At 46.0% G+C, this 15,484-nt stretch overlaps 1 protein-coding gene across 1 annotated transcript in view; it reads left to right on the top strand.

Annotated features, from left to right (window-relative positions):
- OSBP (oxysterol binding protein) overlaps window positions 1-15,484 on the top strand; it is a 76,584-nt gene that overhangs the window by 39,801 nt on the left and 21,299 nt on the right. Inside the window, exon 8 of the mRNA XM_069752977.1 lies at window positions 5,198-5,443. Coding sequence (XP_069609078.1) covers window positions 5,198-5,443 — 246 coding nt within the window. The remainder of the gene's footprint in view (window positions 1-5,197; window positions 5,444-15,484) is intronic.

The raw sequence follows: 15,484 nt of genomic DNA, 5'->3' as shown, positions 1-15,484 counted from the left end.
CTTTTCACTCTGACCTTTTCTCCAAATGGTCCGAGTCTCCTAAGGTCGACCCGCCCGTCTCCAGGCTATCCTCGCAGACGGTTCTGTCTATCCCGGACGCGGCTTCCCTTAAGGACCCCACGGACAGGCAAATCGAGGCATTAGCAAAATCGGCATTTGAGGCTTCCGGAGCCTCCCTCTGCACTAGTTTCGCCTCGTCCTGGGTAGCCAAGGCTGTGTCAGCCTGGGCCAAAACCCTGCGCAGGGGCATTTTGGCCTCTGCTCCTGCTGAGGAACTGTCTGATTTAGCGGATCAGATTTCTCTTGCAGGAAAATACCTCATGAATGCCTCCCTTGATGCAGCGGCCTGCTCCACCAGGGCTAACAGCAACATTGTGGCCATTCGCCAGATTCTCTGGCTAAAGGCGTGGAACGCTGACCCCCCCTTCTAAAAAAAAAAATCTCACTGGTCTGTCCTTCCAGGGTCCTAGACTCTTCAGCACGTAGCTGGATCAAATGATCTCTGAGGCTACGGGTGGTAAGAGTACCTCCTTACCCCAATCCAAGACGAAACGTCCCTTCAACCAGAGGGGCCCTCAGTCCTTTCGGTCCTTCGCCTCCTCAGGAAACCCCAACCAGGACCGTTCTTCCTCGCAAGGAGACCGAAGAAAACCTTCTTTCAGGCCTCCACCGCGCTGGAGAGCTAAGAGCCACCCCGCAAGACCATCTGGATCTCGGGGCCACAGGTCCTCTAATAAATGACGGGTCACCCCCACCTGGAAATCCCTCCAGGGTGGGAGGCCGACTTCTCCTGTTCTCAGAGGTGTGGCTATCGGTAGTCGACGACACCTGGGTCAGGGAGATCGTCACTTCGGGCTACAAGATAGAATTTTCTTCGCCCCCAGGAAGACCTTTCCTGCTCTCTCGTCCTCCCAAACAGCCCTCCCACCTCTCAGGACTTCTCCAGGCCGTCGAGTCGCTCCTCGCCTCAGCAGTCGTAGTTCCGGAGCCTCATCGCGAGCGGTTTTTGGGTTTTTACTCAAACCTGTTTTTGTTTCCAAAAAAGGACGGTTCTCTCCGTCCAATTTTGGATCTCAAGCGGCTGAACCGCCATTTCCTGATACGGCGTTTCAGGATGTAATCTCTACGCTCGGTGTTCGCGTCCATGGAACCGGGAGAGTTTCTGTGTTCCGTGGATATCCGAGATGCGTACCTTCACGTCCTTATTTGCGTACGACATCAGAGATTCCTCCGGTTCGCGATCCAGGGTCATCACTATCAGTTCACGGCCTTGCCTTTTGGTCTGGCGTCTGCGCCCAGGGTCTTTACGAAGGTCATGGCAGCTGTCATGGCCATCCTACGTTTAAAGGGGATGCTGGTAATCCCATACCTCGACGACCTCTTGATCAAGGGTCCGTACCATCGGGATTGCATCCAGAGCCCTCACCTTACTCTGGACACGCTTCCTCACCTCGGCTGGATAATCAATTACCAGAAGTCTTCCCTGATTCCATCTCAGCGGCTGGAGTTCCTGGGCATGGAATTCGACACCTCTCAGGCTCAGGTCTTTCTTCCCAAAGAGAAGTTCCTTTCTCTTCGTCAGGGGGTCAGGGCACTAAAAAGCCCAAATCCTCCGTCTCTCCGCCTTGCCACGAGGGTTTTGGGAAAGATGGTCGCCTCCATGGAAGCGGTCCCCTATGTCCAGTTCCACTCTCGTCCCCTCCAGCTGGCCCTTCTGTCGACCTGGGACAGGAATCCACTTTCCCTGGATCGCCCGTTTCGCCTCTCCCCCAGAGTGAAGCAGTCTCTTGGTGGACGCTGTCCACCTCCATTCTGCACGGGAGGTCATTTCTCCCTCCCCGCTGTCAGGTGATCTCCACCGACTCCAGTCTCCAAGGTTGGGGAGCAGTTTTTCTCCACCTCACGGCCCAGGGCCACTGGACTGCTCAGGAGGCGCGCCTCCCTATCAACCTCTTGGAAATCAGAGCCATCTTCCTAGCCCTCATCCACTGGGAGTCTCTCCTTTCAGGGAAACCGGTCCGCTTTCAGTCAGACAACGCCACGGCCGTGGCTTACATAAACCATCAGGGAGGGACTCGCAGCGCACAAGTCATGGTGGAAGTGGCAAAAATTCTGCGTTGGGTGAGGATCATGTTCCCTCTCTGTCAGCCGTCTACATCCCAGGGGTGGACAATTGGGAAGCCGACTTTCTCAGTCGCCAGGGCATCGTGGTGGGCGAGTGGTTTCTTCTCCCCTCAATCTTCAGCCAGATTTGCTAGCGGTGGGGTGTCCCAGACGTCGACTTGATGGCCTCCCGGGCAAACCACAAGGTTCCCCAGTACGTCTCCAGATCTCGGGATTCCGATGGCCGTCGGATGCGACGCACTCATGATCCCGTGGACTCAGTTCCAGATGTCCTATCTGTTCCCACCCCTCCCCTTGATCCCAAGGGTCGTAAAAAAGATCAAGACAGAAGGGGTCCCCGTACTCTTAGTAGCTCCAGATTGGCCTCGCAGGGCCTGGTATGCGGAACTGGTGAACATGCTATCGGACGTTCCGTGGAGGCTTCCGGGTCGTCCGGACCTTCTTTCGCAGGGGCCCCTCTTCCGCCTGAATTCTCGGTCTCTGAATTTAACGGTATGGCCGTTGAGGCTGCGGTCCCGACAGGTGTTGGAAGGCCTTTTTCCGGTGGTGTCAGGACAACAATCTGTTTCCTATGACCTTTTCCCTTCCATCTCTTCTCAGTTTCCTTCAAGCGGGTCTAGATTCGGGTCTTTCCCTTAGCTCCTTGAAGGGTCAGATTTCCACTCTGTCCATTCTTTTTCAGAGACCTAGCCTCCCTGCCTCAAGTGCAGACCTTCATCCAGGGGGTCGCTCATATAGCTCCCCCTTATCGTCCTCCTGTCGAGCCTTGGAACCTCAACCTCGTTTTGGACGCCCTCCAGCGTGCGCCCTTTGAACCGATTCAGGACATTTCCTTCTCGTTTCTATCCTGGAAGGTGGCCTTTTTGGTCGCCATCACCTCCATTAGAAGAGTGTCGGAGATGGCGGCCTTATCCTGTCGTTCTCCCTTTCTAGTCCTGCATCAGGACAAAGTGGTTCTTCGTCCAGTTCTTTCCTTTCTACCAAAGGTGGTTTCGGCTTTTCACATCAATGAGGACATTGTCCTCCCTTCCTTGTGCCCTTCCCCGGTTCATCCCTTGGAGAAATCTCTTCACAAGTTGGATGTGGTCAGGGCTATCCGAATTTATCTTGCCAGAACTGCCTCTTTTCGTCAGGCCGATTCTCTGTTCATCGTCTCGGAAGGGCGGCGAAAGGGGCTCTCCGCCTCCAAGTCCACAATTGCTCGTTGGATCTGTTCGGCGGTTCTGGAGGCATACCATGTTCAAGGCTAACGGCCTCCGTCGGGAGTGAGGGCTCACTCTACCCAGGCTGTGGGAGCTTCCTGGGCAATTCGTCACCAAGATTCAGCCTCGCAGGTTTGCAAGGCCGCAACGTGGTCATCCATTCACACCTTTGTCAAATTCTACAAGGTGCATACTCAGGCTTCTGCGGATGCGAGCCTGGGTAGGAGGATACTGCAGGTGGCAGTTTCTGACTGGCCGACCTATCTCCTCTTTTTCTGCAGAATATCCCGCCCTAGGGACTGCTTTTGGACGTCCCATGGTTACCTGTGTCCCCCAATGAGGCGAGAAAGAGGGATTTTTGGCTCTTACCGTAAAATCTCTTTCTTGGAGCCTTCATTGGGGGACACAGCACCGTCCCTTGAAGTTGTACCGTGTTGGCTAACGTGCCGTTGTTGTGGGTTGGTACATAGGTTGAGTTTTAGATTAACCGGTTCCTACTACTGCTTTTGCACCAACTGAGTTGCCTGGTGCCTGTTGGAGGGTGTATACTGCCGGTGAGGAGTTACTTCTTCTTTATTTGCATAGTGTCAGCCTCCTAGTGACAACAGCATACACCCATGGTTACCTGTGTCCCCAATGAAGGCTCCAAGAAAGAGATTTTACGGTAAGAACCAAAAATCCCTCTTTTTCTTATTTAGTATAATACACCCATAGTCCTCCATATTGTATAATACACACCCCATATAGTATAATGTGCTCCTTATCCCTCCATATACCGGTACTTTAATACACTCCCCATAGTCCTCCATATATAGTACAATGCATTCCCTATGCATTCCAGTATAATGCAGGTCCCACATAGTATGATGCAACTCATAGTCCTAAATAGAGTATAATGCAGCCCCCCTCAGAGCATAATGCAGCGCCCACTCAAGAGTATTTTTCAGCCCCCTCACACACAGTATAATGTATCCTCCCCCATAGAGTACAATGGGGCCATCCCATAGAGTATAATGCAACCCCCACGCCACACACACACAATGTAATGCAGGCCCCCTCATAGTATAATCCCAGAAAGAGCAGAGGATTACAGGATGAAAACACAGGTTATTCTGAATGTTTTTTTTTAACAAAACTACATATCAATCTGCTGTGTTCCCCCTGTTCTGTAACATGGTGTTTGCACATTGGGCTGAATTTCTATGTTGTCTGGTTCTCTTTAAATACCCCAAACTTGTTTTCATTGAGTACTTACAAAAATAGGGGTAAGATTAAAATTTTGTAAGGAAGAGAAACCAAAAAATTGTGATCCATCTTTTTTTTTTTTTAATTTAAACTTTGGTTCTAGTGGATAAAGCGCTTGCGACCAGTCTTTTGGTCTTACAAGGCCTGTGAGGCTCGAAGGCATGTCCGATTAGTGACAATTCTCTCCTGACTTTCATGGTGCCCTGTAATTGCATAGCCGTCCTGGCTGCTGGGAATGCTTGTTTCTTTGTTTTGAGTTTCTGTTCCGATGGCTCATGGGATCGAAACATTCACTTCTTGTATAAAGTAACCCCCCCATCCAAGAAAACTGTCCTAAGACTTGCGTCGGCTTAAGCTGATGCAAGTTGTTGTATGAGGGAAGCATTTACTATTATTCACCTCCATTTTATGCAAGTTTTTATTGACTGAGACCTGTCAGTGAAAAGGGCAGAAAAAGAAAAAAAAAGAAAGTATTTAGTTCTTTGTACACAGAGCATCCCTTGAATTGTACTTACACATGGCATTATGACCATTGATGTAAAACACTACGTGTGAATAAAATTGTCTTATTGATTTATAATAAATATTTCCAGCCTGATTCTTACTTTTTTCTTCTCCACCGTTAGGTGAATTTCAACGAACCACTCTCAATGCTTCAGCGTCTGACCGAGGACATGGAATACTACACCCTGCTGGACCGGGGAGCTCAGTGTGAGAGTGCTCTTGAGCAGCTGTGTCTAGTCGCTGCCTTCACTGTATCTTCATACTCCACAACAGTCTTCCGTGCCAGCAAACCTTTTAATCCGCTCCTAGGAGAGACATTTGAGCTGGATCGAATGGAGGATTGCGGCTATCGCTCGCTATGTGAGCAGGTCTGTCTACCTAAATAAAATGAATGCATGTATGTATGTGTACATTATGTATGTACATGTTTGTGTTTTTCCCTGCGGGTCTCCACATTTTGGGTAACGAGTCTTAAGGTCTTTGAGTGACGTTCCTTTAATGAAGCCTCCTATGTTTTGCGCTGAAAACTATATCCAGATCAGATTTTCAAGAACATTTAGGCTATGTGCGCACGTTGTGGCTTTTTAGCAGATCCGCAGCGTTTTTTTCTGCGCAGAAGTGCTATGAATCCGCAGTGGATTACTAAAGCAATGTTAATCAAAGGCATTCCTAAATTGTTGTGCACATGCTGCGTTTTATTTTCCGCAGCATATCAATTCTTTTTGCGGATCTGCAGCGTTTCTGCACCCATTGACTTCCATTGAGTCAGTCAAATCAGCAGCAAAACGGCAGGTGTAAAAATGTTTGTGGATTTGCTGAGGAGTTGCGTGCCAAAAAACGCTGCAGAAAGGAGTTTCTGGGGTGGCTGAGAGCGGATGTTTCTAGCCTGGGGGGGTGCCAATATCCGTGCCCCCTTCCCTAGCTATTAATATCAGCCCGCAGCTGTCTGCGTAGCCTTTGCTGGTTCAATTTTATAGGGGGACCCTATGTCATCTTTTTTTTCTGGGGTTCACCTGTAAAATAGCCAATAAAGGCTAAGCAAACGGCTGTGAGCTGATATTAATGACCTGGGAACCTTTATTATTATTATTATTATTATTATTTTTTATTTATATAGCACCATTGATTCCATGGTGCTGTACATGAGATGGGGTTACATACAAGTTAGATATCACATACAGTAAACAAACTAACAATGACAGACTGATACAGAGGGGCGAGGACCCTGCCCTTGCGGGCTTACATTCTACAGGATAATGGGGAAGGAGACAATAGGTTGAGGGTTGCAGGAGCTCCGGTGTTGATGAGGCGGTAGCTCCGGTGTTGGTGAGGCGGTAGCTTCGGTAGTGATAGGAGGCAGCGGGGTCAGTGCAGGCTGTAGGCTTTCCTGAAGAGGTGGGTTTTCAGGTTCCGTCTGAAGGATCCGACTGTGGTTGATAGTCGGATGTGTTGGGGCAGAGAGTTCCAGAGGGAGAACCTTTATGGCTATTGGCTCCTTCCCAGAATATTAACATCAGCCCCCAGCCATCGGCTTTCCCTCTGCTGTTTATGAAAATTATGTGGGAGCCCATGCAATTTTTTTTTTTTAAATAGATACTGACTTTCACGCAGATTTCTGACAGTTGCTTTTTTTTGTTACGGCATTTGTAGGTTAATTATGTTAATGCTCCTACGTAGGCTGGGGTGTGTGTGTCTTTGTTTAATATTAATGAGGGCATCAGGCTGAAGAGGTTGAACAAGGAAAGGACATCACAATTCTTTTATTTATTTTTTTAATAATCTATATTTAGCTCTATGGATCTACAAAAACGCATCAAATCTGCATAAAAACGCATGGAATTTACACTGCGTTTTCTGCCAAGAGATGCATTATCTGCGTAGAAATTTCCCTAAGCAAAGCTGCAACGTGCACACATACTCTTAGAGTATAAATTACAAAATGGCAAAAACTAATCAGGTGGCATTTAAAAAAATATATTCACAGTATCAAAAAGGATACAGTAAGAGTATAATACATGTGGCTCACCGTAGAGCTCTATACTATTTTAGAATAAAATATAACTTTTAATTCATATCAACAAAATATCATGAAATTACAAAACGTGAAACCGCATCACCAGAGGAACACTTGTTGTGTTGTTGTGAAATAGAGAAACCACAGGGAGGGGCCTACTGTAAAAATGCTGACCTGCCCTACCTACCAGCGATGGTTGGCACCCTATATACACATTTGGTCAAAATTGTTGGTACTCGTTTAATGACAGAAAAACCCACAATTGTCACAGAAATAACTTGAATCTGACAAAAGTAATAGTAAATCAATAAAATCTATGAAAATGAAGAAATGAAGGTCAGACATTGCTTACCAACCATGCTTCCACAGCATAAAAAAAAACTACTCATGAAATAGGCCTGGACAGAAATGGTGGTACCCTTAACTTAATATTTTGTTGCAGAATCTTTTGAGGCAATCAAACGATTCCTGTAACTGTCAGAATTCTTGCACCTCTCGACAGGTATTTTGGCCCACTCCTCAAGAGCAAACTGCTCCAGTTGTCTCGTGTGTGAAGGTTGCCTTTTCCAGACGGCATGTTTCAGCTCTTTCCAAAGATGCTCAATAGGATAATTGTCCGGGCTCATAGAAGGCCACTTCAGAATAGTCCAATGTTTTCCTCTTAGCCATTCTTGGGTGTTTTTAGCTGTGTGGTTTGGGTCATTATCCTGTTGCAAGACCCATGACCTGTGACTGAGACCACGCTTTCTGACACTGGGAAGCACATTTCTCTCTAGAATCCCTTGACAGTCTTGAGATTTCATTGTACCCTGCACAGATTCTAGACACCCTGTGCCAGATGCAGCAAAGCAGCCCCAGAACATTAGAGCCTCCTCCATGTTTCACAGAAGGGACAGTGTTCTTTTCTTTATATGCTTTATTTTTCCGTCTGTGAAAATAGAGCTGATGTGCCTTGCCAAAAAGTTCCAATTTTTTTTCTCTCATCTGTCCATAGGACTTTCTCCCAGAAGCTTCGTGGCTTGTCAACATGTAGTTTGGCAAATTCCAGTCTGGCATTTTTATGATTTTTTTTTTTTCAACAATGGTGTCCTCCTTGGTCATCTCCCATGAAGTCCACTTTGGCTCATACAACGCGGATGGTGCGATCTGACACTGATGTTCCTTGAGCCTGAAGTTCACCTTTAATCTGTTTAGAAGTTTTTTGGGGCTCTTTTGTTACCATTATCCTTGTCTTTGATTTGTCATCAATTTTTCTCCTTTGGCCACATGCAGGGAGGTTGGCTACAATCCCATAGATCTTAAACTTCTGAATAATATGTGCAATTGTAGTCACAGGAACATCAAGCTGCTTGGAGATGGTCTCATAACTTTTACCTTTAACCTTTGTATAAAATTTTCTTTCTACTCTCCTGAGACAACACTTTCTTTTGTTTCCTCTGGTCCATGTTGAGTGTGATACACACCATGTCACTAAACAGCACAGTGAGTATCTGTAGCCCTATATGCAGGCCATTCACTGATTCCAAGATTGAAGAAACCTGTGATGCAAGTTAGTGGATACACCTTGATTTAACATGTCCTTTTTGTCACACTAATTTCAGGGATACCATCATTTCCGTCCAGGCCTATTTCATGAGTTTTCCTTTTTTTTTTTAAATTCAGCATGTCAGCATGGTTGAAAAGCAATATCTGACTTCCATTTGTTAATTTTCATAGATCTTTTATTTATTATTACCGTATTTTCCGGCGTAGAAGACGACTGGGCGTATAAGACGACCCCCAACTTTTCCAGTTCAAATATAAAATCTTCTCAAAAGTCGGGGATTGTCTTATATGCCGGGTGTCGTCTTATAGGGTGGGTGCGGAGCAATCTGCGGTCGAAGTATATAGTGGGGGGGAGTGGTCCCGATGACGAGGTGAGGGAGCGCCTCACCAGGAAGGTGTAAGTGAAGCAAACTGTCAGCGTCTGGGATGCCAGGGTTATGCAAATAAGAGAGAGAGGGCTGTGCTGTGCCTAGAAAAACACTCCTCTTTCACTAATCTGGCTCGCCCTTGTATCCTATTATCTCTTTCTCTGCCTCTGCTTCACTTACACCTTCCCGGTGAGGTGCCCCCTCTCCTTGTCATTGGGGTCGCTCCCCCTACAATATGCGGCGACAGCAGATTACTCCGCACCTGCCCTATAAGACAACACCTGGCATATAAGACGATACCCGACTTTTGAGAAGATTTTCAAGGGTTAAAAAGTAGTCTTATACGCCAGAAAATACAGTACTTTCGTCAGATTCAAGTTATTTCTGTGACCACTGTGGGTTTTTCTGTCAATAAACAAGAGGTACCAACAATTTTGACCTCATGTGTATCTGTCTTGGGCCTCCGTTCATCGACTGATCACCCTGCTGACGCTACAAGGCCCTAGTTGGGGCATGGGAGCAGAAAAATCTTGATAGCAAGGGGCGAGGGGATGTATGACAACTGAGGAAGCTGAAAAAAGGTATAATAATGTACAGATTCTAATAGTAGGATCAAGCAACTTGATTGGTCTACATAAGTAGGATATGTAGTGACACACAGATTATAGCATGAGATGGGAGCTGAGTGTGTGGATATTATCCAAGCTAACCCTATATGTACAGTACAGACCAAATGTTTGGACACACTTTCTCCGTTAAAGATTTTTCTGTATTTTCATGACTATGAAAACTGTACATTCACACTGAAGGCATCAAAACTATGAATTAACACATGTGGAATTATATACTTAACAAAAAAGTGGGAAACAACTGAAAATGTCTTATTCTAGGTTCTTCAAAGTAGCCACCTTTTGCTTTGATGACTGCTTTGCACACTCTTGGCATTCTCTTGATGAGCTTCAAGAGGTAGTCACCGGGAATGGTCTTCCAACAATCTTGTAGGAGTTCCCAGAGATGCTTAGCACTTGTTGGCCCTTTTACCTTCACTCTGCAGTCCAGCTCACCCCAAACCATCTTGATTGGGTTCAGGTCTGGTGACTGTGGAGGCCAGGTCATCTGGCGTAGCACCCCATCACTTTCCCTCTTGGTCAAATAGCCCTTACACAGCCTGGAGGTGTGTTTGGGGTCATTGTCCTGTTGAAAAATAAATGATGGTCCAACTAAACGCAAACCGGATGGCATAGCATGCCGCTGCAAGTTGCTGTGGTGGCCATGCTGGTTCAATATGTCTTCAATTTTGAGTAAATCCCCAACAGTTTCACCAGCAAAGCACCCCCACACCATCATACCTCCTCCATGCTTCACGGTGGGAACCAGGAATGTAGAGTCCATCCGTTCACCTTTTCTGTCTCGCACAAAGACACCGTGGTTGGAACCAAAGATCTCAAATTTGGACTCATCAGACCAAAGCACAGATTTCCACTGGTCTAATGTCCATTCCTTGTGTTCTTTAGCCCAAACAAGTTTCTTCTGCTTGTTGCCTGTCCTTAGCAGTGGTTTCCTAGCAGCTATTTTACCATGAAGGTCTGCTGCACAAAGTGTCCTCTTAACAGTTGTTGTAGAGATGTGTCTCCTGCTAGAACTGTGTGGCATTGACCTGGTCTCTAATCTGAGCTGCTGTTAACCCCTTCATGACCCAGCCTATTTTGACCTTAATGACCTTGCCGTTTTTTGCAATTCTGACCAGTTTCCCTTTATGAGGTAATAACTTAGGAACGCTTCAACGGATCCTAGCGGTTCTGAGATTGTTTCTTCGTGACATATTGGGCTTCATGTTAGTGGTAAATTTAGGTCAATAAATTCTGCGTTTATTTGTGATAAAAACGGAAATTTGGCGAAAATTTTGAAAATTTCGCAATTTTCACATTTTGAATTTTTATTCTGTTAAACCAGAGAGTTATGTGACACAAAATAGTTAAAGGGACACTGTCACCTGAATTTGGAGGGAACAATCTTCAGCCATGGAGGCGGGGTTTTGGGGTTTTTGATTCACCCTTTCCTTACCCGCTGGCTGCAATATTGGATAGAAGTTCATTCTCTGTCCTCCGTAGTACATGCCTGCACAGTCTGCAATCTTGCCTTGCGCAGGCGTGTACTATGGAGGACAGAGAATGAACTTCAATCCAATATTGCAGCCAGCATGCAGCCAGTGGGTAAGGAAAGGGTGAATCAAAAACCCCAAAACCCCGCCTCCATGGCTGAAGATTGTTCCCTCCAAATCCAGGTGACAGTGTCCCTTTAATAAATAACATTTCCCACATGTATACTTTACATCAGCATAATTTTGGAAACAAAATTTTTTTTTTTCTAGGAAGTTATAAGGGTTAAAATTTAACCAGCGATTTCTCATTTTTACAACAAAATTTACAAAACCATTTTTTTTTTAGGGACCACCTCACATTTGAAGTCAGTTTGAGGGGTCTATATGGCTGAAAATACCCAAAAGTGACACCATTCTAAAAACTGCACCCCTCAAGGTGCACAAAACCACATTCAAGAAGTTTATTAACCCTTCAGGTGCTTCACAGCAGCAGAAGCAACATGGAAGGAAAAAATGAACATTTAACTTTTTAGTCACAAAAATGATCTTTTAGCAACAATTGTTTTATTTTCCCAATGGTAAAAGGAGAAACTGGACCACGAAAGTTGTTGTCCAATTTGTCCTGAGTACGCTGATACCTCATATGTGGGGGTAAACCACTGTTTGGGCGCACGGCAGGGGTTGGAAGGGAAGGAGCGCCATTTGACTTTTTGAATGAAAAATTGGCTCCACTCTTTAGCGGACACCATGTCACGTTTGGAGAGCCCCCGTGTGCCTAAAAATTGGAGCTCCCCCACAAGTGACCCCATTTTGGAAACTAGACCCCCCAAGGAACTTATCTAGATGCATATTGAGCACTTTAAACCCCCAGGTGCTTCACAGAAGTTTATAACGCAGAGCCATGAAAATAAAAAATAATTTTTCTTTCCTCAAAAATGATTTTTTTAGCCTGGAATTTCCTATTTTGCCAAGGGTAATAGGAGAAATTGGACCCCAAATGTTGTTGTCCAGTTTGTCCTGAGTACGCTGATACCCCATATGTGGGGGTAAACCACTGTTTGGGCGCACAGCAGGGCTCGGAAGGGAAGGCACGCCATTTGGCTTTTTAAATGGAAAATTAGCTCCAATCATTAGCGGACACCATGTCACGTTTAGAGAGCCCCTGTGTGCCTAAACATTGCAGATCCCCCACAAATGACCCCATTTTGGAAACTAGACCCCCAAAGGAACTAATCTAGATGTGTGGTGAGCACTTTGAACCCCCAAGTGCTTCACAGAAGTTTATAACGCAGAGCCATGAAAATAAAAAAAAAATTCTTTTCTCAAAAATGATTTTTTAGCCTGCAATTTTTTATTTTCCCAAGGGTAACAGAAGAAGTTTGACCCCAAAAGTTGTTGTCCAGTTTCTCCTGAATACGCTGATACCCCATATGTGGGGGTAAACCACTGTTTGGGCACATGCCGGGGCTCGGAAGTGAAGTAGTGACGTTTTGAAATGCAGACTTTGATGGAATGCTCTGCGGGCATCACATTGCGTTTGCAGAGCCCCTGGTGTGCCTAAACAGTAGAAACCCCACACAAGTGACCCCATTTTAGAAACTAGACCCCCCCAAGGAACTTATCTAGATATGTGGTGAGCACTTTAAACCCCCAAGTGCTTCACTTCACAGACGTTTACAACGCAGAGCCGTGAAAATAAAAAATCATTTTTCTTTCCTCAAAAATGATGTTTTAGCAAGCAATTTTTTATTTTCACAAGGGTAACAGGAGAAATTGGACCCCAGTAATTGTTGCGCAGTTTGTCCTGAGTATGCTGGTACCCCATATGTGGGGGTAAACCACTGTTTGGGCGCACGTCGGGGCTCGGAAGTGAGGGAGCACCATTTGACTTTATGAATACAAGATTGGCTGGAATCAATGGTGGCGCCATGTTGCGTTTGGAGACCCCTGATGTGCCTAAACAGTGGAAACCCCTCAATTCTACCTCCAACACTAACCCCAACACACCCCTAACCCTAATCCCAACTTGTACTTTTATGCATAGTTGGATTCATTCTCCTGTTTGAATTTAGGTACTGTTACCAGTGTGTGCGTACTGCATTATGTGCCATATATATATATAGGGCCTTACCACTGAGTTCAGGATCCCATGTCGGCACTCTGTATGCCTTCAGCACATTTTGTATATCTTAGCAGTTTATATACTCAGATAGTGTTGTTTATTTATGTGTACTGCGCTACATGCCATCTATCTATGGGGCCTTACTAGTGATCTCAGGATCCCATGTTTAGTACTGTCATATGTTGCATATTTTAGCACATTTCCTGTACCACAGTATATTTTTTCATGTGCAGCTCTATTAGCTATTTAGGCCTTTATTTGTGTTATGTTTTTTGCAATTTTTTAATATGCTGTCCATATAGGTCACTGAGATATATATCTGTATGTGTTCCTGTTTTCCCCCTTTCATCTTGTGCACAGGCACTTTCCATATTATAGGCATTGTTCTAAGTGTTTTTAGATGTTTTTAAAATGATCTGCCCTGTATTTGCACCTTAATAAAGCTGTGTTTTTTTGTACAAATCCATGCTGTTTGGTGATCCCCTTTTTGTATGGCCTCTGCTTTTTCTTGTTTTTGTGCCTAATCCCAACTGTAGCCATAACCCTAATCACAACCATAACCACAACCCTAATTCCAACCCTAACCCTAAGGTTATGTGCCCACGTTGCAGATTCGTGTGAGATTTTTCAGCACCATTTTTGAAGAATCCGCGGGTAAAAGGCACTGTGTTTTACCTGCGGATTTACCGCGGATTTCCAGTGTTTTTTTGTGCGGATTTCACCTTTGGATTCCTAGGAACAGGTGTAAAACGCTGCGGAATCCGCACAAAGAATTGACATGCTGCGGAAAATACAACGCAGCGTTTCCGCGCGGTATTTTCCGCACCATGGGCACAGCGGATTTGGTTTTCCATAGGTTTACATGGAACTGTAAACCTGATGGAACACTGCTGCGAATCTGCAGCGGCCAATCCGCTGCGGATCAATCTGCACTGTGTGCACATAGCCTAATTCTAAAGGTATGTGCACACGCTGCGGAAAACGCTGCGGATCCGCAGCAGTTTCCCATGAGTTTACTTATGGGAAACAAAAATCGCTGTACACATGCTGCAGAAAAACTGCACGGAAACGCAGCGGTTTCCTTTCCGCAGCATGTCACTACTTTCTGCGGATTCCGCAGCGGTTTTACAACTGCTCCAATAGAAAATCGCAGTTGTAAAACCGCAGTGAAATGCGCAGAAAAACCGTGGTAAATCCGCAGCAGTTTAGCACTGTGGATTTATCAAATCCACAGCGGAAAAATCCGCAGAGGACCAGAATACGTGTGCACATACCGAAACCCTAACCCTAATTCTAACCTTAGTGGAAAAAAAAATTCTTTATTTTTATTATTGTCCCTACCTAGGGGGGTGACAAAAGGGGGGTGGGGGAGGTGGATTGGAGCACGGGGGGGGTGGATCGGAGCATGGGGGGGTGGATCGAAGTGCAGGGGGGTTGGATCAGAGCACGGGGGGTGGGATTGGAGCACGAGGGGAGCGGACAAGAGCACGGGGGAGCGGACAGGAGGACGGAGGGGAGCGGAGCAGTGTAAAGGACATATAGGTGGCTTGGGGGAGCGATGGGTGGGGGGGCAGACCAGTGTTTCCAGCCATGGCCGTTGATATTGCAGCACCGGCCATGGCTGGATTGTAATATTTCACCAGTTTTAATAGGTGAAATAATACAAATCGCTCTGATTGGCTGTTAAAAGTGAAACTGCCAATCAGAGCGATCGTAGCCACGATCCCTGTCCCTGGGCTGTACTACCACTCCCCCTGTCCCTGCAGATCGGGTGAAATTGGAGTTAACCCTTTCACCCGATCTGCAGGGACACGATCTTTCCATGACGCCACATAGGCGTCATGGGTCGGATTGGCACCGACTTTCATGACGCCTACGTGGCGTCAAAGGTCGGGAAGGGGTTAACCTTCGATTTCTGAGGCTGTTAACTCGGATAAACTTATCCTCAGAAGCAGAGGTGACTCTTGGTCTTCCTTTCCTGGGGCAGTCCTCATGTGAGCCAGTTTCTTTGTAGCGCTTGATGGTTTTTGCAACTGCACTTGGGGACACTTTCAAAGTTTTCCCAATTTTTCGGATTGACTGACCTTCATTTTTTAAAGTAATGAGGGCCACTCGTTTTTCTTTACTTAGGCTTCTTTCACACTTCCGTAGTTCGGCGGCCGTCACAATGCGTTGTTGTGACGTATCGACGGATGTCAGGAAAATAAAGAAAACCGGATCCAACGCATCTCAGTGTCTCGATGGATCCATTGAATGAGG

This window comes from Ranitomeya imitator, chromosome 2, assembly GCF_032444005.1.
Source record: "Ranitomeya imitator isolate aRanImi1 chromosome 2, aRanImi1.pri, whole genome shotgun sequence".
NCBI lineage: Eukaryota > Metazoa > Chordata > Amphibia > Anura > Dendrobatidae > Ranitomeya > Ranitomeya imitator.
This window is presented reverse-complemented; position numbering and strand designations above follow the sequence as displayed.